Source organism: Lepidothrix coronata, unplaced genomic scaffold, assembly GCF_001604755.1.
Source record: "Lepidothrix coronata isolate B3197 unplaced genomic scaffold, Lepidothrix_coronata-1.0 Scaffold191, whole genome shotgun sequence".
Classification (NCBI taxonomy): Eukaryota; Metazoa; Chordata; class Aves; order Passeriformes; family Pipridae; genus Lepidothrix; species Lepidothrix coronata.
In genome coordinates, this window is record NW_016690371.1 from 461,179 (window position 1) to 482,514 (window position 21,336).

Genomic DNA, 21,336 nt, shown 5'->3' on the forward strand with positions numbered 1-21,336 from the left:
TTCACAATTATTTATAATCTTACCGGGCAGAATGATCACACTCAACCAGCTTTCTAATGGGATGGTTGTTTTGTTTCACTATAGCTCTCCAGATACAAGGAGATTTACACAAGAAAAACTGAAGAAACATAAAGGTTTTCACTCAAGAGATTCATAAACTAACTACACTTTTGGTAAATTTTTATCTTCCACTCCATGTTACCTAATTTAGAGAGGAAATGCTCAACTATGAAAAACGTATTTGACTTTAAATTCTTCCTCAGTCTCAGCTTGAACACGATGTGGTTTTTAGTTTTTTAGAAGACAGTCTTGGATGCTGACTAAAAAAAAAAAAAAGAAAAAGAAGGGAAGGAAGGAAAGAGTGGGGAGTAATATTTTATGAGAATGGGTGCAGAGCTAGGAGTTGGACTCAGTGATCCTTGTGGGTCCCTTCCAATTCAGTGTATTTTGTGATTTTGTGAAAATCTAAACCATTTACTGTTGTTTTAGAACTTTCTATTGAGAAAAAGCTATTTATATTTTAATTATGCGACAGGATGCCACAGTTTGAAGACATTTTAGAAATAAGAGGCCTTAAAAATGAGGTACTAAGGGGGAGAACTTGCAAATATTCATATTTAGATTATTATATTTCCATAACAGAAATTCAGAGGCTACATTTGTTTAGAACACTAAATCCAGCACCTCCTAAAATCAGCAGCAGATTCAGCCAGGAGAAAGCTTAGAGGAAGCCTGCATTTGTCCCACAGAACTTCACAGTTCATCAGAGTTCAAGCAGAAAAATATTACCAACACATAATGAGAAGCAAAATAGTTTCTTCCCCCTACCCCAAAGTGTGGATTTTCAGAGATTAACAAGAAACAGGGTATCCATTTTCCTCCTCCACTCCCTTTCATCTCACTGAGGCTGCTATTTCCTCCTAATCTTTACGGCCTGACAGACACAGAGCTGTTCGTTCTTCTTGGCAATGACAGGAGCAAGGATTAGGATGTGAGTATGTTTGTCCCCACAGAAACACCTGAGGCTCCTGTGTCCACCCCCACACCCCCCGCTATGGGCTGGCTACGTTTGCCACCAGACCACTTTCCCAAATTACCTCGACATATGCAGTGCTATTGAAGCAAAATGAAATTACTTCATGATGTGCATATGTCTAAACACACAACAGGCTTACACAGTTAGAAGAAGAAAAAGAAAAAAGAAAAAGACACTTATACCCTTAGAAAAGGGAAAGTACCAAAGATCCTCTGAAGCTGTTGTAAAAGATTAACATAAAATCTATTTATGTAATTTATTGTAGTTCTGGCTCTCTTTTTTATAATGGAGAGCCAAGTTTATAGAGTTTTATAGAAACTAACAGCCTAGGTCTGCAATGACAAATCAAGGAGGCCCAGAGGTACTAATAGCTGGTCTCTTATGTGCAGACATATGTGTGCACACAGATGCCAGTAAAAAAAAAAAAAAAAGAGATGTTTCTAAAACTCTGAATGGCTTTCCTAAAACCAGAATTACTGCAAGCTATATGAAACATTACACAAAATACAAAGTAATGATTTTTTGAAAAGTTTTTTATAGGCAACTGTATGGAAAAATCCACTTTAATTATTCTCAACTAGTTTAGCCAGGAATAAATATTCACAAAAAAAGCTTCTATAAAACCTAAGAAAGCGTTCCAGAGAAGCAGAAGCAGTTACAGAGAAGAGAAAATATTTCAAATGCAGTGACATGTAAGTCGTTCTAGAATAACCACTTTGTTCTCACTAAGTCAAACATAATCACTGAACAGCAAAGAAATGTAGGGGTAGTTTCTTTTATTTTCAGCATATCAAAACTACATTGTGTTTGCAAAGAAAGTAATCTTTTCTTTGTAGCACTGCCTCAATAGAACACTGTAATGTATCTATGCAATGTATTGTATATATGCAATATATGTGTATATGCAATCTATTATGGTTTTGGATATAAGAAATATCATGATATAAAGGGAGATATTTACCCTGAACAGCACAGTACGTAAAACATATACACACAACACAAGAACAGTTCCACTTTGTACTCACTCTTACAAAGTTGTCAGGGAACAAACCTCTTCTGCCTTTGAGCTGTCCTTCCCACCAGCCTCCATCATCTTTCTTGATGTTGGTGATTATGTCACCTACAGTGATCGTCAGCTCATCATCATGTTGAGCTTTGTAGTCAAACTCCACTATCGCCTCCACTAAAAGAGAAACACACGTGCATAATTATTAACTACATTTCAGTTTTCATGCCTTTGAAAGGCATAAGAAAATATCAATGCAATTATACATTCTCAGTGAATTATACATTCAGCTTAACCAAGAGAGCACATCAAATAGGCAACATGTAATGGTAACATTCTGTGGGTAACTGCTGTGAGAGGCCAAAGTGAAAAAATACAAGAATGCCTATCATGGTAAGGCAACAAATAGCATGCATTTTTCTTTACTGTTTAGAGGAAATCAATTTGTGATGCTTCAGCAGTATTTATTCTGGCAGCATTACAAAGTTTATTTTTATTTCTTGAACAAATTTTAGCTTTTGTTTATGGGATTTCTAAAGCATTTTATTTCTGGAAAGGTTCTCAAATTCATAAGTATTTGAAGCCACTGCAACTACTTTGCTAAATGCGTCACTATCAACCCAAAGAATATTTAAAAGGAATTTTTTGCATCATGCTGAGTTTCACTGTTGTTTATATAGAAATGCAAAGCTTTGCTTCATGAACATGCTCCCACAGGGTTCCACCAAAGGGAGAAAAATTTACTTTCACTTGTGATTATGTATCAGAGGATCAAGATGAAATAATCCTACTGCTCTGAATGTCTGTTATCAGATTTGCATTATAAGCTTGCTACCATTATATGGTGTATCTCTGTCTTTTCCCAAGAGGTCTCCCCGTCCCTGGAAACCTACAGAGAATTAAAGAAGTCATAAAGACAGAAAAATTCCTTCAGATAATCAAAGATAATAGACCTGGGGTGTTCAAATATGGCTTGAAGTGGCCATAGTTGTATTTCGTGGTTCATCATATATCTACTAGGAGGAGCCAGACTGGCAAGGTCTAGGACAGCCATATCTGTAAAACCTTAGTCCTGTTTACTTCAGTGGAAAACCTTGCCCCAGGATGTTCCACCAAACATTTAGCACTTCAACCATCGAAACAGCAAAATGAGAACTAGTAACAGGCATCTGCTTTCTGCAAGCTCTAGCCTGCAAACAGGCAATACCAGCTCACAAAGCAAAGCCAACCATTACACCACAGACAGCAAAAAGGTTCTGCCTAAATAAAAAGCCCTGCACACTAAATTGAATTAAGCTGACAGGAAAGCAGAGTTACTTCTTTCCACCCCCAAAATGTCACACAGTCACAATGCTGAACATCTCTGTCCCTCCTCCAGAGCCTGCAAGTCAGAGCTAAAACAGTGTTCTGACTTTTGGATACATACCAGGCACAAGTTTATGGCTTATAATATTCAACTACTGCTTCTTCTGTGAAGTCTAAAACCATCATAAAACCAGTTCACAAGAGGCCTGCTAAACTACATAATGAACAGCAATAGAGGAAGAGTGGCACCACACATTACAAGCTGACATGCAAACAGAACATGAAAAATTCATCACTGAAATTTAACTGAAAAATCAGAGTCAGTCAGGCCCGGAGGGACCTCAGGTCTCTAGTTAGGTTCAAAGCAGGACCAGTTCTGAGGTCAAACCAGCTTACTCAGGGCTTTGTCCACATCAGTCTTGAAAACCTCCAAGGACAGAGGTAGGTAAGGCACATAGGGGAATCTGCTCCATTGTTTGACTGGGAAAAAGGTTTTCTCTCTATGGAGAGAATGATTCCACTGGAACCATTCTTGTACCAGTTTTCATCCGTTGGTCTTGTTGCCCCACCATGCACTGCTGTGCACTCACTCCATCTACTTCTGGGCACTGTCAGGGTGCTATTCGGACCTCTCGTTTTCTCTTCTCCAAGATAGACACCTGGAGTTCCTCTAGCCTCAGGTCTCTCTGCTCTTTAGCACATGAACTGTTCCACCAATTTGGTATCAACCACAGACTTGGGGAGAATGCACTCCTTCTCCAGCTATTGATAAAGATATTAAACACAGCAAGTCCCAGGACAGCCCCTGGTAGTACTTCATTTATTATCAGCTTGCTAGTAGATTACAAACCACTAACCACTACCTAAATCACACAGTGTAAGCCTGAGATCAGCTCAGCTGGTTACAGCATGGTGCTAATAACACCAAGGTTATGGGTTTGATCCCTGTACAGGCCATTCACTTTAGACCTGGACTTGATGATCCTTGTGGGTCCCTTTCAACTCAGAATATTCTGTGAAACATCTGAGGTTGGAAGGCACCTCTGTAGACCAAACCTCCTTATTCAAAGCAGAGACAGCTAAAGCACAGATTGCTCAGGGCCTTATGCAGCCAGATTTTGAACATCTCAAAGGAAGGAAATTCCAGTGTTCAATCACCCTTAAGATTAAAAATGCTTTCAGACACATCAATAAAATCACCCTGAGCCTTCTCTTCTCCAGGCTGAACAGTCCCATCTCTCTCACACTCTCCTCAGATGTCACGTGCTTGTCCAATCCCTCAACCTTCACAGCTCTTCACAGGACTCACTCCACTATCTCCATCTCTCTCTTGTACTGGAGGACCCACAATTGGACACAGCACTCCACATGTGCCTCACCTCCTCACAACACTCAGCCTAATGCAGCCCAGGCAGTGAGGACCTGCCCTTGCCATGAGCACCAGGTCTTGGTTCATCATCTACTTATTGTCCACCAGGATCCCTGGGTCCTTCTCCACAAAGCTGCTTTCCAGACACTCAGACACAGCCTGTACTGCTGCCTGGGATCATTCCTCTCCAGCTGCAGGACTTACCGCTGCCTCTGCTCATGAGGATCCTGGCAGCCCATCTCTCCAGCCTGTTGAGGCCTCTAAGAATGGCAGCACAATCCTCTGGGGAGTCAAACACTTCCCACTTTTGCACTACCTGCCAACTTGTTCAGAGTCCTCTCTGCCCTGTCATCCAGGTCATTCCTGAAGACTGAGAAGCAGCAGCCCCATTGTCCCCTCCCTGTGGAACACTGTCAGTGCTGCTGATCACAGTCAGTTTTCAGTCCCCCTCACTGTCCACTTACCTGGTCTGTACCTCATCAGTCTGTTAAGATATGAGAGGCAGTGTCAAATACTTTGCTGAAGTCAAAGTAAACAGTGAGTCAGTGATTTCACCGTAGAAATGTAACAGATTGTTCAGACATGACTTCCCTTTCATAAACCTATGCTGACTACTGCCAACCAGTTTCTTGTCCTTCATATGTTTGGAAATGGCTTCCAGGATTATTTTCTTCATCATCTGTCAGTGGTTCACATGGGGCTGACCAGTCTGTAGTTCTTGACAAAAAAAAAAGAGACTTCTTGTTCTTCCTGAAGACAGGAGGTACATTTGCTTTCTTCAAGTCTTAAGGAACCTCTCCTAATCAGAGTGACTTTTCTAGTCACTATCAAGAGGGGCCTCCCACTATGAGTTAGCTCCCTCAGCACGTACCACACCAGGGCCACGGCCTTGCACATGACCAGTTCGTTTAAATATTACCTAACCTGATTCTCTTCCACTGAGGGAAGGTTTACCTTGCCCTGGACATTCCCACTGGTTTCAGAGCCTTGAACGAGCCGAAGTCTTCCCTCTTCAAGTCCAGGGTTGAAATCCTGCTTTCTGCCTTTTCCCTCCTCCTTTCTGGATCCTGAACTTTTATCATCTCGTAGTCAGTGGAGCCAAGGCTGCTCTCAGCCTTCAGATCAACAAACAGTTCTTCTTCTGCAAGTATGAGATCGAGCAGACAACACACTCCAGAAACCTCCTATATTACTCACACCCAACCCAGTCCATAAACAAACTTCTCTATGCCTCCAGTAGATATCAGGGTGATTAAAATCCTCTATGAGGGCCAGGTCCTGCCAACATGAGCCAGATTCCAGTTCTCTGAAGAAGGCCTCATCATAACCCTGCAACTGCATGAAGACATGTAATTCCTCTTCTTTGCATCCCATGCTATATGAATGAGAACACACACTTTTCAGAGAGGCAACCAGCCATGCTGACCTCCCAGAAAAGAGTAGCAGGTAATTCTGAAAGGCACTTCCTTGTCTATACAGATATGCTTGAAAAGGGCCCCCTTCAGTCCTGACTTTTTTGATTAGAAGGTCCCCACTGTTTGTACCCCCACACATTTTGTTTGCCAACCTGGTCCACCAATTGCTCATAAGATACTTAGCAAAGATACTTTTGCCCTAGTCAGGTGGATCCCATCTTTTCCAAGCCAGAGTCTTATGATCATAAAAGTCATCATGGCTGGGCTTCGCGAACGAAGATTTGGGAAGGGCACTACCCACATTTGTTGCAAGCGTGTTGGTGGCTAAAAAGGCCAATATAAGATAGGCATGTCCGGTTGCATGATCATAAAAGTAGAATTCTGTTGTTGACACCAACTATGCAACCAGCTGTTACTCACAGGATCTGTCCACTCATGCTCACACCTTTCACTCTCACCCAAAGCATCAAGGAGAAATCCACCCAGGCTCCCACACCCTTGGTTGTCACCCCAGAGCCATACAGTCACAACTGATGCTTTCCAGATCACTACAGGCAGTATCATTGAAGCCTACATGGGAGAGCAGCACGGAATAGTAATCTGAAGGCCAGACAAGCCTTGGCAGTCTTGCCACAGTGTTCCAGATCCAACCTCCTGGCAAGCAACAAGCCTCTCTAGATGACAGGTCAGGTCAGCAGATGGGAGTCTCCACTCCCCGCAGCAGGGAATTTCCCTACTATTATCCCTTGCCACTTTCTCCTGGTGCTCCTTCATGGCTCAGATTAACCAGACTGGTAAGGCACTGTACAATAATTGAAAATAGCATAAATGGAGACACTTCTGTCTTCAAATGTTGGTGGCATTATTAAAGATGGAGCAAGACCCTCATCACCTATAAAAGCACTAAATTTGTTCCCTACTTGCAGATCATGAGGTGGAGCAGGAGCCTTCCTCCTGGTGTCAGAAGTTATAAACTTCAGGCTTTCAGACTTGCCATTCTGGGAGTCTCCAGACACAGCCCAAGAGGCACAGACTCCATCTGCACTTCCTTCAGGAAAGCTGGAGGTTTGGTCTCTTGAAGCCTCAGGGACTTGAAGATCTGGAAAGCCCAACACTCTGAACTCAGCCAACCAACAGATTTTTAATCCTCCTTAGCTGTCCTGCAGCATCTTGCCACAACTACTGCATCATTCCTCACCACCTCTGGCAGAGTCTCTGGACCCCTTCTGTGCCAACTGCTACACAAACAAGAAAATCTGTCGAACTTAAACTGACCATTCCAGTTAGAAAAAATTTCCAAAAAAAAAAAGAAGACACATTTCTAATATATGAATGAAAGTCTCTAAAACAGCAACAATATTACCCATATAATTATAAATATATATATATATATTTACATATGCACACATACAAACACTATGCCCAGAGCAACCAATGAATTTGGTTCAGAATTTGTATTTACACAATAGCTCTCTAAAGATTACTGGATCCAAGTAGTGGCACCAAGGTATATAGGCATCAATGAAAACTTTTATCTCCACAGAACACAACAGCACTGTGGCTCAGAAAAGGCAAAATTCAGACTATTTAGAGGGGTATTTCCAATTTGGTTGAATCCCAGGAAATATCTTTTGAAAGCAAGGCCCTGTATCATCATTTTTAAGCAGCCTAGGATGCACTTGCTCTCAGGACTTAAAACTTTTTGTATGTGCTAAGCCATTTCTCCTTCCTACTTAGGAAGCTTTTAAATCCTACTGATTTTGCTATGAATGCAATTCCATACTGCTTTGAGTACTAAGCAACCAGGAGGCAGTTAGAGAGCTGGAAGGGGAACATGGCAATGGAGCAGGGATTCAGGCTGGCTCCAACTACCGGTTCTTCAAACACTCCTCAACATTCAGACTGCAACAAGACATAATGAAGGAAGACAAACAACTTTCCCACCTTTTAAGTCCCATGATTTAAAAGAGCTCTAGGATCTGTTGCTGTGCTTGCAGTTTTCCCTTAAGAAGGCTGTAAAAATGACATGTTTACTGACAGTTTTGTTTTCTTATTAATTACGTTCTCTCTCTTATGTTGAGAGCCCAAAAGGTAGGATGGGGCTGTTGACCTAACTGTACAGCTGTTTGGGTAGGCTGGAGGCACTGGAATTAACTCCCTTAAGTTTGTCTGCCTTGCATTAATTCACATACCCACAGCTGCAGCTGTTCAATCACTTTTGTTTTACTGGAAGTTTGTTTAAACAAACAAAAAAACCTCCTTTACTGTGCAGGCTTTTCTCTGTCTATAAAAGTTTCCAATTATTAAAAAACCCATATAAATATTTTTAAAAGCTGTCTCCTCTCAGAGAATTTGATTACTGTAATGTAAGTGTGTGTAAGCTGTCAGAGACACATGAATCACCAAAATAGGACCACACAATCAAGATGTTTATAAACTCTTCAAAGGAAACCAAGAGCACAGTTTGGAAAGAGGAATAAGAGCACACCTAACAAATGTGTAGATTGTGACAAACTGATGGGAAGGTACTTCTGAGATCACTCAAAATTGTCATTTATCATACTACTGAAATTTAGAGAGCATATGACAGCCTAAAAGTGCTTTATAATTTACAGGTCCATGCAGTTGCAGTTTTTAAATCAACCTCATTTTCCAAAGCATGCTAAACCACACAACCTTCTCAAAGTGTGTTTTGAAAAGTTCGTTTTGCCGGTCAACTTTAGTCTTCTTTGTTTCTTTTGAGGTGAAATTTTGTCTTCATGGAAGGTGGAGAAAACACTGATCCAGGTATGTCAAGAAAAAAGCAAACCAGAGGTTGTGCTTCACATCTGTAAGTACAACACACCACATTTCTGAAGTGCTGTGCTAGATTTCTCCTCAAGAGCTGGACTAAAACAGTGTCCCAGTTTGCCCAGTGATTCATGATGTGAGAAAACACTCCATGGACAGTGAGCTCAGACTAATTTTATTTGTTAACCAACAAAGGCTGGTCTTAGGCCTAGCTCTGCCAAGGTAAACAGATTGTTACATTAACAGCCAAAACTCAAATCCCTTTTAAGCCAAGAGCAAAATAAAATGGCAGAGTTGGGACAGAAAGATCTGGCTTTGCTGTATTGAGAATTTTTCTTCAAAATATTGTACCTCATGATGTCTGTATGTCTAATCTGCCCCAGCTTGCAAACTCTAGCTATCAGATTTTCTGCTGGAAGAAGGCATTTTTTACGTTAGGAATGAAATCCAATATCAAAAGCTATTCAAGTTATTTTGATCTACAAAGGGAACATTCATTCTCATGCCAACACAATCCGCTATTCCTAGCCTTATATTACCATCAATCCAAATTGTAACACAAAAACTCACGGAACAGAATCAAAGCTAGTTATTAACAACCCTGCTGGAGACTGGCACAGTACAACTCATTACTGCAATGTCAGGGAATAAGATTTTTTTAATTTAATGCTTACTGGTTTGGGTTTAAAATATACAATTTGAAATGTTAATGCTATGAACCAGGCATTGAAATGTAACCTGTCAGCTATATTTAAAAAAGCGTATCTGGAAAAAAACTGTTGATTAAAAGTTTAACTAGTCCTACCTTTCATTCCCCGAGTTAGTGTCACATATACACGTGAAATTATTTTGTTGATTATTACAAACATTTCTTTTACTGTTTAGCTTGTTTCCTTGCCACCTTTTAAATTACAAGTAGAATATAATCTCTTAAACTGACCTAGTCAGAATTTCTTTAATAATGCCACAAACATTTGAAGACAGAAGTGTCTCTGTTTATGCTATTTTCAATTATTATAGAGTGCCTTTCCAAGCAAGAAATAATAAAGAAAAAAAACAGATTTGCTACTGCGCAACAAAAGCCATGTTATTAAATCAGTTTCTTGTTACATCTGAAGTGTGTAGGCACAGTGGAAATGTTATTAATGTCTTTGGCACTATTCCACCCAAGTAACAACATCCATAGGGCAACTCCACCTTCTGCAGCAGGCTGGTTTCACACCCAAATGTAGACATTAAAGACTGTGAATACAGTTAAACATGGCAGTCAAAGAGTTAAGAGCTTCTCTACTTCTCTGAATTTTACGTTTTCACTTTTGTTAGTCACTCCACTTCATATCAATGCTAAACACACTTGTTGCATTAGCTTACCCAAAAAAACCAAATGGAAACTAGACAGACTACCTTCAAGTATTCTACATTCAAGCTTTAAATTAAAGTTTCAAATTACATTTTCTCAGAAGAGAGTGCATCAGAGCTTTTATCTTTTGCATAAAGACAATGTTTCATAACGGGTTACAAATCTGCCCATCCATTTCCATCTGCCTCAAAACCTGACAGACAAGGTCTTCTTCAAATGAACTGTTCTGTTTGAGACACCTGGGTACAAGCTGGTGAATGCACTACTCTTTCAGAGTTTATGGGCATACTTAAAAAAAATAAAATCACTATTTTGTACTGTGTGACAGGTTGCAAAAAAACTCTTAGTAAAACGTTAGGAGCCACTAGGAGAGAAAAACATCAGTACCTTTTATTAGAGCAAACCACAAAGCATAACTGATGACTTACAATCAGAACTCAAACTTAAAAAACCCCCAAACTACTTCACATTCAATAGTGCTGGTTTCCTAAACTAGACCTAGAGGGCCAGAAGGTCTGAAGATCACAAATGACCTACAAGGCCACTGTTTTCTGCACTCCAAGAACACTGAACAGCTGTCAGGCCAATTGCATGTGGGATGCTGTAGTACAAATACAACTGAGAGAAGGAAAATAGATTCATATAAAGTCTGATGGGGCTCTTCTACCAGAGAACAAAATAATCTCTAGTTTATAAAGACTCAACTCTCTCAGTGTCATTATACTTTATAATACCAGATGAAGGAGCCACTGAATAGCCTTTGGAGTCATCACTCTACCAAAATGGAAATGCCCATTACCATGTATACCTCTGAAATGCACATAAAACACAATTAAATAACAATATATCACTAACTTCACATCTTAAAAGTAGATTGCAACTGGGATATTTAAGGAAGCTTGAGCTCCTAGTTTTGTAACGTGTCTGTGGCAGAAAAATTAACTTACACATTTTCTATCTACTTGATTGCAAGCAAGTATTGAAGAAATGTAATTTCCTTGAAAAATTAACTCAAATTTTTTCTCAATTTTTGGCATTTTTCTTTTGCAACACTACCAGGAATAATACTCCGTGCTAAAAGTATTTGCAAGGATTCTGCTTCATGAAAAAGAAAAGCTCAAGGGGAAGATAAAAACATCAGAAGGAAAATCTGTACTCTTCAACCTTCAAGATGTTAAACCCATGCTACATGATAAACAGCAACTCCTCTGCTAAGACAACAGCTTTCAGTTTACATTACATTTTCCTACTTCCCCTTTGAAAACAATGTGGGGGAGCTAAAGGTCATAGTCCTAGAATAGGACCTTCACTGAATCACTCCGTCAAAGAGCAGAGCAGTCGCAGAAGGGGCCACCTAAGTCACATCACCCAGGGACCTTTCTGTATTATAGTCCCAGCCCTCTCCCACAGGCCACACTCGCTGGAAACATCACAGGCAGCCACAGAACACTCAGGACACACGGGAAGCATTTGAGGGGAAGACCCGTTGTGTGCAATTCACAGGTACAGACACACGCAGGCACAGAAACAGAGGAGCTGTACAGAGCACCCCAACCAAAATCAGATTTGGAGGGCAGAGTGAACACTTGGCCAAGGGCTGTCGTGACTCTTCTCTGGGCAGCAGCAGAGCTGAAGCCACTCCAGCTGACATAACGCCTGAGCTGTTCTTCAGGAAAAGAGGAGAGCTAGTTTTCTGTTTTTCAAAGAGGTATGCTTGGTTCCAGCTTTTAAAACACATAAACACCCAGTTATTCTTGTGGAATTCACCCAGTAGGACAAGTAATACTTTATATTCTGGCTAAGGCATTTGGTATGACCACAATCCATCCAAAAATCTTGCATTTACAGTCAGGTAAAGATCAACAGTAAATCAGTGTGTTTGTATTTTTGCATATACGTGGGACCTTTCCATATAAAATTTGCACCTTATAGCAATTCTGTGGGAAACAACTTCAGGTAGGTATTTCTAATAAATATTATAAATTTGTTAAGCTTTTCTTAGGGCTATCATAGTAGTTGCCTCTCACTGAATTTATCGTGTCACACTCATATGTCTGATACAAACTTTTTAAGCAGCATGCCAAAGCACACCTGATCACCAAAGATGTTCACACACATGAAACGATGGAGCAAGCAAGGAAAAAAAAAGATAATTGTGGTAGTTCTAGATGGCAGCAGTTACATCTGTATTTCCCCTTAAATATCACTCTGCACCCAACAATACATGTTAGATTTTATTGGGATGAGTCTCCTTAACCCTTCTGAAAGACTGAGATTGCACAGACAATCTTTGGCACTCATGTGGCTGTCAGTCAGAGAAGCACTTGTATTCCATGAATTAATTGATCTTTTCCTACAGGGCAAAGCGGTCCTTCTGTCTCAAAAAACAAAATGAATCATAATGTTGATACTGAAAGAGATTAATTTTACTGTAATTCATTGGTTCTATTAACCAGAGTGCCTCTCAACTACAGCATACAGCATGCACAAACAAATGTACTTTAGACTCACATTGTCAAGCTTGTAGACAATGTGCAGTGTTAACCTGTAACTGAAGTAATACAGTGCTTCTCAGAGGCAAAATTGTCCTGAGAGCTGGTGCACCTTTAGCACTGTTCTTCCCCTCAGATACTAACGCACACAAGAAGCCATCCAGAATACACAGAAGACATTAGGTTCAGAGGAAAACACTTGTCATCTTCTTAACACGAGTTCCTGACTCCTCTAATACCCATAAAAATAATTCAAAGTTCTGAAGAATATAAATTATTATACCCATTGCTGAGATAAACAGAAAAGGTGAAGAGTACTGTAACTTAAGCTAAACAAAGACAAATAATTCCATATGACAAACTACATATTCATAAAAACTTGTTAGTAATGCTACCCTTGCAGTTTTTAAATCTCACTCTCAGGTAACTGAAAAGCTAGGAAGGATATTAGTTACTTCTTCAGAAGAACCTTTTCAGTGACATGATGTACCATCATTTAACCTCCCAGAAGATGAGCAGAGGTTGTGGTCAACAATTTGTTCACAGTCTTCATATTGAGTACTGCATAGCATTTGTTAAAATTCCAAGCTTCTAAACCAGCAACATTCACCTAGTCTCATTAAAATCAGACTAGAAGCATGAATGTAATTACGACTATGATCTCAGAGGAGCTTGGAGGATTTCACTAGATGCCTAAGCTGTTACTATCACCACACATCTTTGCCAAAAGTAGCAACCCTTTTGCACAGGAGGAGGATGGGGAGGATACAACATACTCCTCTGCATCTTAGCCACATTTTCTTGAAGTGCTTATAAAAATGGTGTTACATTAAGTAACCATACTGAAAAGTGGTGCACAGATACATCCTGTTGTGGTACTCCTGCTTTTGGAAGCGGCAATTTCTGCAAGAAGAGATTGCTGGCAGCAGTAGCCTGATACAGCCAAAATCCTTGGACTGTGCTACAACCCTTAGCTGTGAAATGCCAGCTGTAGACAAACACGGCGTCTTATAAAAATTTTAAAGTTACGTTGTTTTCCCTCAGTTTCATGGAATTCTATAATTTTTAAGACAGCAGCTGCAAAATATTTACCCCAGCAGCAACTCTTCTAATTCCACCTGTCAAATGTTACGACTACAAACCAGTCGTGTTTTAACTGATGCATTATAAACTGTCACAAAGAGATGCATTGTACAGCAGTGAGAAGCTGGACTGGATGTAGAAGAGAAATAATCAGCTCTGTTTTGCTTTAACGGTGCTTTTCAAAATCCCATGTGTCAGTTTTAGGCCTGGGCAAGTAGGCACTTCCATCAACATTTTTTATTTTTGCTTTTTCTTCGAGAAATTCTCTTGATTTTGATCAAGGCAAAGCCTTTCAGAAAGCAAAGGTTATGCTGCAAGTAGAAGACACAGTTCTTAAAAGAGGTATCTTCTGGTAGCAGGTTAAAGGTCTCAAGAAGTCTCCTCCACCTGCAAAAACACTCTTATACTTCCAAGAGATCTCCTTTAACTAATATGACCAGAATGAACTTCCAAAAACGGGGCACTACATAGATCTCCACCTTAGAAGAACAATCCTGAAAGCAAAAACTGATGCAAGCCAAACAAGTACATTTGAAAACTTGTCACTGACTCTCATTGCGAGCAGGAACAGCTTGTGACCTGATAACAGCATTGTTCCAATAGGGAATTCGAGCCACTCTGTGCTGGTTGAATGGGAATGCTCAGCCGAGCTGTGCATAGTGTGAAAGCACAAACAACAGTCAGCATTCAGACAGAAGAACCCTTTGCTGCATTGAGGATGTGGGGAAAAGGGGGAGAAAGCAGCAGGATGGAGCTTTGTGGAACCCAAGCAAACAGAGGCAATAAACCCTATTGTTTTATAAGTAATTATTCTTCTGACAACCTCCTCCTCCCACCCACACCCAGTAACCAACACTGGTACTGTCTGGAACAGGACAAAGTGTGTGGCCAAGGAAGTAACAATAAGACAGATTTTCCTCAGGACAGAGGGGTCGATGCTGGCACAGAATCTTCCTATGGCACCCAGGAAGCAGCGTGCAGGTTAAACCACACAACCAAGAGAACTAGAGAGGACAGAAATAAGGCTGTCCCTGAATGTTATCTACCTTGAGCACTTCTTCCGAGGCTAAGGAGTAAGCTCTACTTTTCCCTCGTCTAAGAAGAGGGTTGCTGGACTCCATCCCTCTAAAGAACGTTGTAAGGACCTTCCCTGGTTTCCAGTGTTTCAAGATCTTAGAGTTAAGGAAATCGGAAGCCAAAACTAATCCTAGATTTCAGAGGGTCTGGAGAGACAAGGAGCATTTCTTACATTTAATTTCTCTGCCTACAAGAGAAATTACATCAGCTCCTTGATTTTGGTTCTTGAGAGAGACACTGACAGACTTGAACAGACAGGAACTGCAATTCTACTTAAAATAGCAACATCCTGCTTTTAAGTTCTCCAAATTAAAAAAACATTGGAACTTCAGCATTTGGCTTTGCCAACTTCCACAACCTGTTTTACTTCACATACCAAAGGCACCAGTCTTCCACCAAAAAATATCAAAAACGTGGCTGGCAAAACAAAATATGCAACACACACCTCAGCATTTATGCTGGTACCTTCCAAGGTACCAATTCTGACTCTGAAAGAACTCCACAGCTTAAAGCCATAGTCTTTCAAAGACAGCCAGTCCTTCTCCTTCCTGACATCATACTTATGGGAATTCAGTCAAAGGTTTCTTCTTTCCCTAATTCTGAATAAAACTCGTAAAGGATCATCATCCACAGTCAGGCTATATTCCACACCAGATTGCCTTCAGAATTCTGTGCATCTTTGCACCTTAATATAGAGAATTCTGAGACTGTGTAAGGGAAGTACATAGGAAAGCTTTCTAAAAAGAGCAGCAGTGCATTTGAAAGAAAGGTGAAAGAGAAGGAAAGATGAATTTGAAGGAAGGGCATGTGAACAGATGAGATGACAGAATGACAGAGCATCCAGTACCTGAACAAAAAAGGCTGAAGAGCTTCTTTCCTGAGAAACAGAGGAGAAACATGATGCAGATTTATTTAAAGAAGAAAAAGAAAAAAAAAACAACAACACAACACATGAATCCAAACCAACAAAACCCCTCAATTTTCAAAAGGAAAGAAGCATACATGTACTTCACTACCTGACAGGGAAAGGTGCAACTGCTTTCTGACAGAATGAGGTGAAGGAATGAGAAACACACAGTAATAAACAAAACTATTTTCTCCTCAACAGTGAACAAACTATCAAATACATTGCAGAGGAATTACATATGAATAGATCTCTCTTGACTCTGGAACCAGTGAAGATCACTTTGAATTGTCAGAATGCAGTAGTTCATCATGAACTAGATGGCATCTTAATCTTCCACAAACCACAGTCAGATAATTGAGATGTCAGCTAATCAAAAGCACTATTTATAGGTACTTCACACACAGAAATTGTAGTCTTTAAAATAAGTAGGACAGTTAATGCAAATCCAAGTGAGCAACTCTGAAAGGCAGTATGAGCTGACAGAACAAGACCACTCAAACTGACCTCAGTGGTCAAAGTAGAACTGACAAGTGTATTTCAACTGTTTTCAAATGCACCTAAATAAAGGTATTTGATGAATGAAACAATCAGCAGATACAAGGAACTTTTATATTAAGTTTCAAAGAAAATAAAGATCTTTCCAATTTTAGAAGAGATTACTGGATGGAGGAGGAATGAGCCGCTGTCCAGGAGGATGAACATTAAAAACTACTGTAACCAAAGACAACAGCAACAGTAGCAGGAAGATTTCTCTCCCAGTTAAAAGATTGTTTCTTGCAACAGAAAAAGGCAATCTTACTTGTACAAATTAGTTGCCTCTCAAAGGTACATCTCTTTTCATCACACACTCAGTCAAGCAAGGAAGAAGTCATAGAAGGATTCTGCTTATTAAGACCTTCCATCCATAAAACAGCAGTTAATCAGACTGGATTAACTATACTCACAAATCCCTTGATTAAACATGTTAACTCTATGAAGTTGGAGCAGTCTTATACAGATGGCAAAACTTGGCCTACTGTATCTACAAGACTTACAGACTGCTACAAAAAGAAAGAAGCAAATGAGAAGTTGGTCAAATGTATATATAAACTAACTAGCTAAAATCCAACAAAATCCAGAAAGTATTTAGTTTTATGTCACCTGAAAAGTTAACTGTGTCATTCAAGTTGCTAGCAAAAATAGCTACAAAGAACACATTCCCAATATTAGGAGTACAGCAACTAATAATGAATCAAGATTAAAAATAATCTAATATCATACTTAACGACAGGACTAGTTACATGACCAGCTCAATGCAGCAAAAGGCTTAGAATCTTAAAATGAGATGAAACTTAAATGTTACCATTTTCATTAAACAAAAATGCAACAAGAGCACAGAAGTGTATCAAAATTCAAATCTACTGGTTGAAGAGGGTTTAAACCGTTTTACTTCACCATCTATATTTTAGTCTGAACCAAACCTAGATGTCAAGATTGCACAGTGATTAACCTTTTCTTTCCCACGGGCAATCTAAAAATAAAGATATATAAAAAGCAAATCTTGTAAGCTACCAAGCCAATGTTCTCCACAACTGCTGGCAGCCTGATGTTTCTGTGAATGAAAACTGAAATCAAATAATAAGGCATGGCTCATGCCATTAAGGAAGGAAATCTTTAATATCATGAGGATTCATAAATTTGCAGACATATTTGTGCACTCTTCCGAAACTAGAATTTATTTTCCATTATATCAGCAAGTGAAGTTACAAGCATTTCTTGCTACCAGGTCTGCCTTCACATGGTGCAATTTTCTTTTCCCAGTTAGTAGGACCATACCCTTCCTGGAAGTATTTCTGCTCAATCTCAGATGTTCAGGAATACCCATTGTCACAAACTGCTTGATCATGCACCCAAGGCAAGGCTTCTCAAGCTCAGCCTTTACTGAAAGGATTTCACTCTCTGCACTCATTTCTCCTTCCCTTCCCCTGTCTTTGCCCAGTCATTTAGAAGATGAGGGGAGCAAAGTCAGGTTCTTCCAGGGTTTGGAATTTTTTTGGTAGGAGTTGTTTGAGGGATTTTGGCTACTTATGTAGGTTTTAGAGTTTCTTTAAATTTGATAGTTTAAGCAGGAAAGCTGGATATCTGCATTCAGCAAACACCTCAGTTCTCCAATCTCAATGAAATGTAATAGAATCATGAAATGTAATAACATTACTTCACAAGAAAATAAGATGGTCTTGTCTAGACTGGAAGGTTTTGATAGGATATTTTTCCATAAAGCTGCTAATGACAATAAAGACACATTCCCTAAGACACAGTTGATGGAAAAAAAAAATCTTGGTTATCAATCTTCATACATAAAACATTCAAATATTATTTATAAATAACCATCACCACTCTTCCAAAGTCATTAATTCTCACATTTGGAACCATAAGGCCAAAGCTAAAACACTTCTTTGGTCCAAATTTAACAGCAGAAAGTTTTTCACACCTTGCCATAGCGAAACCCCAAAATAAAGGCATCTTTTTCTGGATGCACTTTGGAATTTCTGACAGTGGGAAATAGACATAGACAGAGAAGCACAAACAGCTCAATAAGAGCTCAGTGAGACCTCATAGAAAGAACAGCAGGAATGAGAAAAACACTGAAAAATTAAGCTGAGGTTTTGCTGCTTGCCAGTTTTATATTCGTCATAAGGACAGCAAATTTTCAATGCTGCACAAACCTATCAGAAAAGAAAAAAAAAAAGATCCATTCTGCCAAGTTACCAGAGTATTAAAAATGTTTCTTCCCAGTGGTAAGGCTGAATCAGCAACCACAGACAGAGGACATATTTGATCCAAATCTGAGATGAGAGTTCCAAAGAATAGTTTTACAACTGGTTCAAAAATGAAATGTTCTGTATATGTACACTTATACTCTAATACTTCTACCTTTAACTAAAACCTTTATAATTCTAGCTGTCTGGAAAGACTACATACAAAGCCAGTCAGGCTGGCACAGGCAGTCAATACAGCACGGACCAGTACCAGCAGTTGCACTGACCTCCATGAAGTTCTTCCCACAAACCCCAATTAAAATAAGCAGGAAAACACCCCGAAGTGACTTTTATATGTGTTTGTTTTGAGACTTTGTTATCAATAAAGAGCATCAGCGTGTTGCTTTATAAACTAACAAGCAAATTCCTAGAAACTACAAGCGGAGGACACACGTCATGGGGATTCCTACTTTGCTGGGGGGGGGGGTTTGTTTGTTTTGGGTTGGTTGGAGTTTTTTAAATGTAAGTTGCAAATTCATTTCTACAAATTACTTGTAGGACATAAAACACTTAATTTTTAAATATGAGCAGTGTGACCGCTGAAAGCTAATTAAATATTGATGGATCATTTTGAATGGTTTGGGTTGGGAGGGACCTTTAAAGATCATCTAGTCTGGTTGGGCCCTGACTCGCAACACATGCAACAAATCTATATTGACATTTTTGAAAAAGCATTAGTTCCCTGGGGAGCTGTGCACCAATACTGACTTTGATCTTCAAATAAATGAATAGACTTACACTGGTTTTGGTGTGAGCTGGTTTCAATTGTCAGAAGTGATTTAGCTGCACAGTATGAAAGAGAGAGAGAGAAACAGATAAAGAGGAACTTTTTCCTTCTGTACAATACTCCTAATGAAATTCAAAGGCAGAGTTCAAAAGGCACCTCTTTATACTGACACTACAGATTAATCAGAAGTTAGGGATATTTCCCTTGTTTAACTGCTCAGCTTTCCATACTACATTATCCTTGTTGCTGAAGAGAGTTGTATCAGCACAGACATCATTTGTGATCCACAACTCTACACAACTCTTCATCCTAAATCAGAAGCACAAATTCTCAGCAACATCCCCACTGGAATACAAACTGCTACAAGACTGAGAAAAAAGACATCCTTTCCCCTTTCATTGCTCATCCTGCAGGATGCTTCTTTTTTTAAGGCAAAGTTATGTTAGAAACAAATCACAGCCAAGACCTTGCAACAGTCTTTTATGTGGACATACAGCTTTTATGTGGACTCTACCACTGCATTCTGAAAAGCTGGTTTCTACTGATGCTTCTCAATTATCAAAAATAAGGAGGGGAAAGTGAACTTCATTTGCTAATACAATCCATGAATACTGAACTGCATATTCTCTCACACTTAGAGACTTCAAGATTTATTGTGTTTCCTCTCAGTGTGAAGTAGACTGACAGCAATTACTTTTACATTAGCTGAATTACTGAATCTTGATACTCACCTCCTCTCTCATTCCCCTCCCCCTAATATATTCTTTCATCATTCCTCAGTGTACAGAACACAGATATGCCCTACAGCTACTTCCTGCTTTTGCATCAAGGGAAAATATCCGCTCTCTGGTCTGGATTTTAAAAACCACAGAGATAGGAACCATATAAAATCCATCATACTTTTTAATGAGCTTGCTCTATACCAGTAGTATCAGAGCAAAACAACTGATACCATCTCTGTGGCTGTCTTCCCTCCTTTGATCTCATCAGGGCTAACCTGCTTGCAGCACTTCAGTGACCTCTAACATATAAGACCTGAAATTTCAGCTGCTCAATTCACGTTACCAAGCTCTCCTGTTTCTCCTCCTTACACGAGTCCCTTCCTCTTCAAGTGCAGAAGGAGTCAATGCATTATCTACAAGGTCAACACTCATCTCCTATGTGAATTTCAGCAGTATTCTTAAAAACATCCTCTAACATCCCGTAAATAACAATTACAAAAGAAGCAATCCAAACAACATCATATATAAATTGTGATGAATTGTATATATTGCATTAGTAGCAGTTTAAACAGTGTGTGCACTCAGCATTAATATAAAAATAAAACTGCTTTTCAGTAAAGTGTTTTATTACATTACATTATTTTTATTGCACGTTCATTACATTACTTCCTTAAACCCCGGAGAAAAAAATACCTTTTCTAGCAGCTCTACCTTAATTTTCTACAGATTATGTAGAGATTTTGATTAGCACAAGAATTCTGCTGTTTTAAGAAACCATCTATTTTAAGTATTCTTTTCTTTATCACACCTTTTGAGCTAAAAGCAACAGTTTATATAAAAAAACCCAACTATAATGAAGAGTCTGAGAAAAGAAGAGCTACTTGAAAGGGGCAAGCAGAAGAGATACCAACATCCAAAAAAGACCTCAAAATCAGAAATTTTTTTCATATTCTTCTACATATACACACATATTTAAATATTTTACATTTCTCTATTTCAGACCCCTACCTCGATCCATTTAGAAGGCAGCTCTGACAACCTTTTATGGCAGAAATATCATTATCTCTTGATTTCTGGGGGGAAAAAAAGCTTTGTGACAGCAATTTTTTAATGAAATTTCATATAGGTTACTGAAAATATTGTACAACAGTTTAAGAAAACTCCACTGGAACTCAGGCCATAAGACATTCACAGGCTGTATATTGTCACCAAACAACTGGAAATCTGATCCTGAACATCTCCAATGCAA

General features: G+C 39.3%; 1 protein-coding gene across 5 annotated transcripts in view; it reads right to left on the reverse strand.

Annotated features, from left to right (window-relative positions):
- The window catches only part of SH3KBP1 (SH3 domain containing kinase binding protein 1), a 215,106-nt gene that overhangs the window by 189,270 nt on the left and 4,500 nt on the right, over nt 1-21,336 (reverse strand). For 4 of the 5 annotated variants that reach the window (XR_001877520.1, XM_017831489.1, XM_017831488.1 and 1 more), the window contains exon 2: nt 2,062-2,219. Coding sequence is in view for 4 of the 5 variants with exons in the window: in XM_017831489.1 (XP_017686978.1) it covers nt 2,062-2,219 (158 nt within the window). In the remaining variant the exon portion in view is untranslated. The remainder of the gene's footprint in view (nt 1-2,061; nt 2,220-21,336) is intronic. The other variant, XM_017831491.1, reaches the window with a different exon arrangement.